The 10,402-nt window shown below is 37.9% G+C and overlaps 1 protein-coding gene across 1 annotated transcript; it reads left to right on the plus strand.

Annotated features, from left to right (window-relative positions):
* The first annotated feature begins 1,178 nt into the window (after positions 1 to 1,178).
* Positions 1,179 to 3,653, plus strand: CXCL10 (chemokine (C-X-C motif) ligand 10). Its single transcript, XM_010838147.1, has 4 exons — positions 1,179 to 1,419; positions 1,940 to 2,066; positions 2,291 to 2,380; positions 2,810 to 3,653. Exons 1-4 carry the CDS (start codon positions 1,365 to 1,367, stop codon positions 2,844 to 2,846), a joined length of 309 nt encoding a protein of 102 aa, XP_010836449.1. The 5' UTR covers positions 1,179 to 1,364; the 3' UTR covers positions 2,847 to 3,653.
* The last annotated feature ends 6,749 nt before the right edge of the window (positions 3,654 to 10,402 follow it).

Below are 10,402 nucleotides of genomic sequence, written 5' to 3' on the forward strand. Positions count from 1 at the left end.
CTTTGCATGTGACATTCTCTTAGAGCTGTACCCATCTTAAACCAATCTGTTTCCATTCTGTTCTCCTAAGGTCTGTCTTTACTTATGCCCCTATTTTAAATTTATTTCCTCAAAAAGCTTTTAACCCTACTATAGCTACAAATCCTTTTCTTACTCCATTCTCGATCCTATGATGTTTTCATTCAGGGATGGACTGTAGTACATGAAACTTGTTTACTAACATACAAGAAATCAGATATCCAAATACATAGTGTTTAACCTAGAAATAATTATGTTGGAGGTTATTCACTTATTTTAGTGATGTTAATGAATAATTGGAGCACTTCTAGAATTCCTTGAAACTTGCCAGTTCCATGTCTTTGACCTTCTCCAGAAGACCAAACCTATTACTTGGTACTATTTGATCAAACACTCCGCTATTTGATCAAATACTGCAGTGCTTGGCGAAATTATTGTTTCCAAAAATTAAATTTACCTCCAAAGGAGGAGAAATTGCTATTACTAAGGACATTTTTTAAATTGCTGAGCCTCTGAAAGTATTACCAAAATTTAAAATGTTAAGAGAAAAGCAACATAGTTAAAATAAATGGATGAAAACCTAACACTATTATCTAATCTTTAAAATTACTCTTCCACATATAAAATAATTTCCTATCTTCTTACAGATTATAGAAATAAAATGAGAACATATATGACATCGCTGAAACCCATAAAAAGTGTAAAAAGTGAATAAAAGTAAGATTTCCTATTTATGCCGTATGATGCAAATTTAAATGGATTTGAAACAAATATTAAGGCTTACTCATTTTAAAACTGTATTTAGGCATAAAACATTAATATAAATTAATTTTAATGGACACAAATGTATAGATATATTTGTAAGAACAATAAAATAAAGGAGAGATGGATCTGTGCAACACATAGTTTTAAAAAAACCAAAACTGTATTTAGGACTCTGATTTGAGTTTAAGTTGACATTTTTATTTTGCAGGAAGTGCAAGAATATAAGTTCCTTTTTTTAAAGTAATTCTACTTGCAATAAAGTTATCTTTTTCGAGAAACTGTTCATCTTTTAGAAAGTGAAACCTAACTCACTCTTATTGAAACAAAGGAGGGAGAGGGAAATTCCGTACCTCAGAAGCCACAATAAATATAAACAATATCTTCAATTCTGCAGTGTGGGACTTCCCCAAAGAACAGATTGCAGGTTTTGCCAAGTCAACTGTACTGTCATCCAATCAGAGTTAGAGAGGGAAAGTGCCTTTGCAAATATATACTGCATCTGAGATCGATGTTTTCTGAGACACTCCTCAACTGTTCAGGCAGTCTGAGCCTACTGCAGAAGTACCTTCAGTTGCAGCACCATGAACAAAAGCGGTTTTCTTATTTTCTGCCTTATCCTTCTGACTCTGAGTCAAGGTAAGGAACATCAAGGGATACTTAATTTATAAGAACAGAAATAGGACTAGGGTATAGATTTTTGAAGTACAGAAATAATGTATTTGCAAAAGTTTTACAGCCTGCCTAAAAATGAAGGGTAAATGAACAGAGATTGCTTCTGATCAGAGCTTATTATCAGAGAAGCAAGTGGAATAAAAGAAGAGAGGAGGAGGAAGGTGGGAGTGGAAAAGAAAGAGGGATATACAGAGAAAATATGAGGGAAGGAAGAGAAAGAGGAAGAGACAGGTATCTCCTTAGTTAACTTAAGTGTAATTAACTATATGACTGGGGCTCAATGTATCTTACAATCAACAAGTTACAATTCCATTCTTTCCGGGAATCAACTAATTAAATCAAACAGAGCTGTATGATCACAGATTGACTATGTGATTACACATGGAGGCAGAGGTTCTGCTAAGTACTACCAAATCCACATTAAATGCCTAAAATGAAAACTGTGCTAATGTCCTCTGCTATACACCTGTCTCTTTTCCTGTAGGCGTACCTCTCTCTAGGAATACACGCTGTTCCTGCATCGAGATCAGTAATGGATCTGTTAATCCAAGGTCCTTAGAAAAACTTGAAGTCATTCCTGCAAGTCAATCCTGCCCACGTGTCGAGATTATGTGAGTAAAACCTAATGATCATCTCCCTGGCTGTAATCAAACAATAAATACGTGATGATTATTCCAAACATCAGTAAAGGGTTTATGTTGATCCTAAGACTTCCATAGAGCAAAGAGAAACATCTAAAGTGAAACCTAAATGCCTGACTTTAAAACTATATATTCCATCTGTTTTATTGGCCCAACATTGTTTTAAATATTTTCACTCTTTTTCACTCCTACAGTGCCACAATGAAAAAGAATGGGGAGAAAAGATGTCTGAATCCAGAATCTAAGACCATCAAGAATTTACTGAAAGCAATTAACAAGCAAAGGTAGGTTTGCTATTGCTTTCAGAAGAACTGCTTTTTAAGAAATTTCAATTTTGGGAAGTTAGAAATATTTGCATTGGGCTTTCTGGTGGAATTCTTGGCTTAAAACGGTGTTACCACCATGCTTCCACTACCTCCATCTGCTTCTATACTTCAGGTGTCATCTTGTTTGGTATCAAAAGTTACCCTAATTACCTGTCTGGAAGTGTCATTAGGCCACTTCAACCTTGAAGCGGAGCTATAACAATGCAAGCAAAGATAAATTTCCCATAAGCTTTTCCTGGCCTTAAAAAAGCATCCTGTGTAACCCACAATGATTGTCTCACCACATTTCATCTAAGGACCTAGGATTACCTATGAACTCAGTATGTTCCTAGCAGAATTTAGACTGGACTCATTAGAGTCTCTTACACCCTCTTTCTCTTCTTACAGAACTAAAAGATCTCCTCGAACACGGAAAGAGGCATAATCACTGCACTACTGATAAGGATGGACCAGAGAGAAGCTACCTCTACAACTGTTTCCCTGTGTACAGTATATGTCAAGCCCTAATTGTCCGTGGACTTCGGTTTTCCTAAAAGGTGACCAAGCCAGTCACCATATCAGCTGCTACTACTCCTGCAAGGGAGAGGGTGGCTCATCACCCTGAGCTGTTCAGTAGTAACTCTGCCCTGGCACTATAACTGTAAGCTACACCGAGGCACTACGTTCTCAGTCAATGTGCTAAGTCCCAGCCTTGCTACTGACAGTTTCCTCCCCTTTCCAATCTTTCTAGGTAATTAAGGGATCTTTCCAGCTCTGGGCTTATTAGAGACCTTAGGATCTCAAATAACTAAGAGATATTCAAACCAATAACACAATCTGCTTTTTAAAGAAAGATCTTTACTGCAGGGGCTTCCACTGCCACCCCTCCAAGGGGCCCATATTCTTTCAGGTGTTATGTACATAGTTCCAAATATATAGAAGCAGCCAGAAATATCTGGAAATGTAGGTGAAAACCATAGTACTTAGTCAAAAACTATACAAAGTAGAATTCTTAAGGATATATGTTTTTTATATGATTTTCAGTGTTCAGGGAATAACTTGTATACAACTATTAACTTGTGTAATTATTGCAATGGAATAAATTTTTAAATTTAGATACATGTTCTGCATGCTATGTAAGACAAATATGCTAAATGATTTCCAAAATAAAAGTAATGTTCTCTCCTAGAAAAACTAAGAAAGATTATGCAATTGTTTAGAAGCCAAAAACATAATAAATAATTATAACTAAGATGAAGTGTCTGGTGGATCATTTGACTGGGACATTTATTTCATAAAAAGCATACATCGGAGAATCCACAGCCAAAGAAGCAGGGGTGGGTGGAGGACAAATTAGTTTGAGGATTACCACATTCCTTCCAACTATAGTCTCATCATACAGGATTGGAAGGCCCATCATACAGGATTCTTCCAGGGCTTATGTGGCAAAGCAGAGCTTGGCCTAAGCTTCAGATCCTTAAGAGTGAACTTTCTATGAGACATTTGCAACCTGATAACATCAAACTCCAAAATATCTTAAATTAATGCCTCTTTCCCCTGCGCCCAGATCTATTTCTCTTCCTCTATTTTACACCCTAGATGAACAGCAGCAGCATCCATTCAGCTCCCAAAACCAGACTTTTCTGAGTACTTCTACACTGCTTCTCCCTCACCTCCCATATCCAATCAGTCACTGAGAAGGTATTTGCAAAGCATTTAGTTGGCACATTATTAGTATCTGAAAAGGAAAGGACAGACAACTAGCTGAAAAACAGGAAACAAATGAACAGGATTCCAGAAAAGAAAAAAGCACAATCCCTTAACATATGAAAAGATGCTCAATTTCATTAGTAATCAGGGACACATACATTCAAATTATTATGGTATACCATTTCATGCCACCAAATTAGAAAAAAACTTTATGTTGGGTAATATCAAGTATCAGGAAGGTATCTAGAGTAAAGAGATAACTCCACTTTTGATGAAAAACAGCTATGACTACCCTGAAAACCAGTGTGTTATTATTTCATACAATTTAACATGTGCACACTCTATGCTCTACCAATTCAACTACTATGTAGACACCACCGATAAATTCTTATATAGGATATACAGAGAGAATGTTCTAGCAACACTGTTTACAATAGTAAAACTCTGTATATAAAGCCACATGTTCATAAATAGAATGGATAAGTAAACTAGAGTATTTTAACTCAATGGAATATTATACAGTGTGAAAACAAATGAAGTACAACTATACACATAAACATGGATAAATTTCAAAAACAATCTTGCACAAAAGAAGCTTGCCACAGAAAAGTACATGCAGCATGGTTCCATTTACTATATAAAGTTTTAAAACAGGGAAAGTAAACACTGACAAAGACTCCTGAACACACAAGTTCCAACTATGTGAATCCACTTACATCGAAATTTCTTTCAATACGTACTATAGTACTACATGATTTGCAGTTGGTTAAATCCCCAGATGTGGAACCACAGATATGGAGGTGGTGGTGGTGGTGGTTTAGTCGCTAAGTCGTGTCTGACTCTTGCAACCCCATGCCAGGCTCCTCTGTCCATGGGATTCTCCAGGAAAGAATACTGGAGTGAGTTGCCATTTCCTTCTCCAACAGATATGAAGAGTCAACTAAAAGGTACATATGGATTTTTGACTTGGGTGGGGAAGAGGGTCAGCGCCCCCATCCTTATGCTGTGCAAGGGTCAGCACCCCAATCCCTATGTTGTGCAAGGGTCAGTGCCCCAATCCCTATGTTGCGCAAGGGTCAGCGCCCCAATCCCGATGTTGTGCAAAGGTCAGCACCCCAACCCCTATGTTGTGCAAGGGTCAACTGTAGAGACATATATGATGAAAACAAATACAAAGGAATGATTTCCATAAAGTTCAGGATGGTGATTATTTCAGGAGGTGAGAAGGAAATGAAACCAGGGAATAGCACATAAGGGGCTTCTGGACTATAGTAAAGTTTTATTTTTCACCTAAATAATGGGTACATGAGAATTTGTTCTTTAATCTGTACCTACACATTTAATTTTTAAATACATGCTCTATTTTACACTTAATAAACCAAAACAAACTAGCAAAGAAACAAAGAACTTCAGAATATTACCAACTCTGAGATGTCTTCACGAACATCAAGCAACTTCACATAGCAAAAATGACAGAATAAGAGAGCTATCGCTGGGGATGTAATGTACAGCAGAACGACTGTAGTTAATAATGCTGTACTGCATATGTGAAAGTTATGCAAGAGAGTAAATGGTAAAGGTTCTCATCACAAGGAAAAAAACTGTAACCATGTGACAGTTGCTAACTAGACTTATTGAGGTGACATGACGATCGATCATTCCACAATATATACAAATACTGAACCATTAGGTTCTAAACCTGAAACTAATATGATAGTACCAGTTCAGTATGTCAACTGTACCCAATGAAGGAAACTTAAAAGATAGATAAAAATCTAATGCAGAGAAAGCACAAACACTAACACCATATTACATGGCCCTTAGTATGAAAACCTTAGGGGATCACAGCAAAATCGAAGTGGCAGAATTTCTCCTTCCTGCCCTCTCATTTTCTTTTTCTTCCTGACCCCATGAATTTACACAAAAGATCACCTATTTTATTCTCAACCAAGTGCCAACTACTTTTCAGGAAGGTATTAACCAACAGAGCTTTAAATTGTTCTCTGTTCAAAGGCAGGGCATTCGTTTAACAAACATTTATCCCCATTATATACCCAGGTTAAAAGAAATTACTACTCTGTGAAGTTTATAATTTACTATTAATGACAGAAACAAAGGTAAATAAATCTGAACTGAAAAAACCCCAAATGTACAAAGAAAATAGAGGAAATCAGGGAAGCCTTTCCTGGGAAAGTGATGGCAATCTAAAATTTGAAAGACACGTATGTATCTGATAGGTAGAAAAATAAAAGTGAATTCTAGTAAAGGAAAGAGCATGTACAAAGACACAGGTGTGAAACAGCATAGTGTATTCAGTCTGGAAGAATGGAAGTTTAAATGGATATTGTGAGAAATGATTTTGAGGAGACAGGGATTAGATCAGGAAAAATTCTTTCTAAGTATGCCATCATTATTAGTACATATTTATAAACTATATACATATTATAAAACATACATGAAAAAATGTTCAAGACTGCTAGACTATGTTGTAGTAACAAAGCTCTCAAAATATTAAATATGCACCACAATAAAAATTTATTTCTTGTTCAAACCAAGTTCCATGCAGGTGGGCAGGGCCTCTACACCAACTCAAGAACAGTCTCCCTCAATCTCAGTTGAGAGTCGCCATGACAGGAAGAGAAGGATGGAAGTGACATCTTGGCTGTTAAATGCTATACAGTCTACACCGCCTTGTCCAGAACAAGGGACTCCCTTACTTAATTGCCATGAGGGATATAAATTTGGAAGGGAATGTGTACTTGTCTCTTACACAAATAGAAAAAATTTAATGAGATTTTTAAAAATTATAAGCCAGAAAACAAGGCTCATGCAGAACTCTAGTTCAGGAAGAGAAATCTATGAAGATATTTTAAAAAATAAGTCTCTATTCTTAGGGAAGTTAAGAGGTGAAAAAAGAACGTCTTTTCTAAGCAGAAAGCTGATGTAAGTAAAATTTGATGTACACAGTGAACAAATGGACGTATCTACTGTATTACAGTCACGTTGTAAATCTCAGGGGGAGAATCTCTTTTTTTGGCAGGGGGAGGGAATATATGGCCTACAATGACCAATATGTTGCAACCTGATTTAAGAACACTGGTTTCCTATAAAGAAGGGAAAATGGGAAAGGGAAAAGTAATTGTAATTTTGCCTCTTAATTTTCTTTGTCAAACCATATTTGGTTAATTCATGTCCCATATCTAGACCTTGATAACTGATTAACACTGTTCTCCCTCCATTCAGAGCCTGGCTGAAACCTCAATAAAGCAGTAAGAATACAATATTTAGTAAGTCATTACAGCTTGTTTGGGCCTCTGTTTTCTCAAATAAAAGAGAAGTAGAAATCCTCCATAAATGTTGCTAAGACAACAAACTATCAAGAGCTAATTAAAATACTATTTCTACATTACTTTGCTGACGAAAGTCTGTCTAGTCAACGCTACGGTTTTTCCAGTAGTCAGGTATGGATGTGAGAGTTGGACCATAAAGAAAGCTGAACACTGAAGAACAGATGCTTTTGAACTGTGGTGTTGGAGAAAACTCTTGGACTGAAAGGAGATCAAACCAGTTAATCCTAAAAGAAATCAGTCCTGAATATTCATTGGAACAACTGATGTTGAAGCTCCAATACCATAGTCACCTGATGCAAAGAACTGACTCCTTCGAAAAGACCCTGATGCTGGGAAAGACTGAAGGCAGGAGGAGAAGGGACAACAGAGGATGAGATGGTTGGATGGCATCACTGACTCGATGGACATGAGTTTGAGCAAGCTCCGGGAGATGGTGAAGGACAGGGAAGCCTGGCATGCTGCAGTCTGTGGGGTCACAAAGAATCAGGGACAACTGAATGACTGAACGACATGATAGGATTATATATGATTTTTTTAAATTTTATTTTCCAAGTTTCCTATAAGAACATGTTTACTGTTTTTATTTAATTACAATAGGAGGGGAAAAGTTAAGCAATTTTCAAAGACACTGAATTTTAAGCATCAGTCTTAAAGGACTAAGATTTATGCTGTCAGAGACCTTTATGAAACTAATCATCTCTGAAAAAAGATCTGAACTGAAAACAGAGTCATGCAGATACCAGAACTTCTTTCTCCATGCTAGACTAAAACTTAACAGCTCGTGTTAAAAATCACCAACCTATTAGTGAATGTATTTTGGATCATCATATAATAATGTATGGTGATCCAAATGTATTTGTTATCAGTCTCCTTGCTTAACCTCTTGCCTGCTACAGGTTATTCACTATACAAATCATTGCCATATTTATAAAAAATTAATATAATTATATTTCTCCCCTGGTTTCATCCTTCCAATACCATTCCACCACACTTGACATGAAATCCAAAATTCATCATGGTCTGTAAGGCTCTGCATAACTCTCCTGCCTCATTCCTGCCATTTTCCACCTCTACCTTTCTACTTCAGCCATACCAGCCTCCTATACTTCTCAAATACAGCAAGCATATTCCCATCACTTCCACAGCATTCCACAAGCATTCCACAAGAACACTGGAGTGGGTTGCCATGCCCTCCTTCTGGGGATCTTCCCAACCCAGGGATCAAACCCAGGTCTCCTGCACTGCAGGCAGATTCTTTACCACTAGTGCCACCTCAGTTCAGTTCAGTTCAGTTGCTCAGTCGTGTCCGACTCTTTGCGACCCCACGAATCGCAGCACGCCAGGCCTCCCTGTCCATCACCAACTCCCAGAGTTCACTCAGACTCATGTCCATCGAGTCAGTTATGCCATCCAGCCATCTCATCCTCTGTCATCCCCTTCTCCTCCTGCCCTCAATCCCTCCCAGCATCAGAGTCTTTTCCAATGAGTCAACTCTTCACATGAGGTGGCCAAAGTATTGGAGTTTCAGCTTCAGCATCATTCTTTCCAAAGAAATCCCAGGGCTGATCTCCTTCAGAATGGACTGGGTGGATCTCCTTGCAGTCCAAGGGACTCTCAAGAGTCTTCTCCAACACCATAGTTCAAAAGCATCACTTCTTTGGCACTCAGCCTTCTTCACAGTCCAACTCTCACATCCATACATGACCACAGGAAAAACTATAGCCTTGACTAGATGGACCTTTGTTGGCAAAGTAATGTCTCTGCTTTTGAATATGCTATCTAGATTGGTCATAACTTTCCTTCCAAGGAGTAAGCATCTTTTAATTTCAACCTGGGAAGCCCCAAATAGAGGAGCATCCCTGGGTGGGACACTCTTAAACCTTAGGAGAAAATCAACTTAGAAATAAAGAGAAGCTGACTAGTTTTGTTGAATCATCACAGGCACAGAAGGCATGACAACCTTCTCCCATTACAATATCCACTATGTGTACTGGCAAACTGTTTACTAAACTATGAGAGGCCCTGACTGGAAATAGAATTAAGGTTAGGTTTTAAGCAGCAGCTTACATGACTTTCAAAAATAAATGTGCTTTAAAACTAAATTTAATGCTCTAACAGCACCAAAAGCTGTTAAGAGTAGGGGAAATCCATGCTCCTCACAGGGTTTCATTCTGAAAGACACTTATTTCAAAACCAAAAATAACTTGTCTTATTTTCACTTGTGATAGAGACAAGCATGTTGTTTACATATAATGCAACATTTTCCCACTTTGTTCAAATTTAATTAGAGCCAGAACAACATGGCCATCTCATTTCCTAGGCTCAGATGCAAGAGAAAAACTCCCTTACTTTTACTTTAGTTACTGCTGCTGCTGCTGCTAGTCGCTTCAGTCGTGCCCGACTCTGTGCAACCCCAGAGATGGCAGCCCACCAGGCTCCCCCGTCCCTGGGATTCTCCAGGCAAGAACACTGGAGTGGGTTGCCATTTCCTTCTCCAATGCATGCAAGTGAAAAGTGAAAGTGAAGTCGCTCAGTCGTGTCCGACTCTTAGCGACCCCGTGGACTGCAGCCCACCAGGCAAGAGTACTGGAGACTTTAGTTACTACAGAATAGGAAAAGAGGACAAAAGGAGAAATTGAAAAAAGTTTAACATCAATCTCATCTTAAGGAGAGTTAAAGAGTCTGTCCAACTCCATCATCCCCAGAAGACTTTTACCTTGGTTTGTGTGGTGTTCAAGGCTCAACAGTTTCCTAAAATTATAAGCAAAACATACAAATGCACACATATACGTAGCCTTTACCAGACTGTGAGAGAGCTCAACAACCTCCAAATGGCTAAAATCCATGAGTGTACTAATTCATTCAAGACCTTGAACATACCATTTCAGTTTGCAAAACATTCACTTCAGGCCACAGGGACATCAATATACACACTTCAATC

This window comes from Bison bison, unplaced genomic scaffold (genome assembly GCF_000754665.1).
Source record: "Bison bison bison isolate TAMUID 2011002044 unplaced genomic scaffold, Bison_UMD1.0 scf7180017864092, whole genome shotgun sequence".
Lineage (NCBI taxonomy): Eukaryota > Metazoa > Chordata > Mammalia > Artiodactyla > Bovidae > Bison > Bison bison.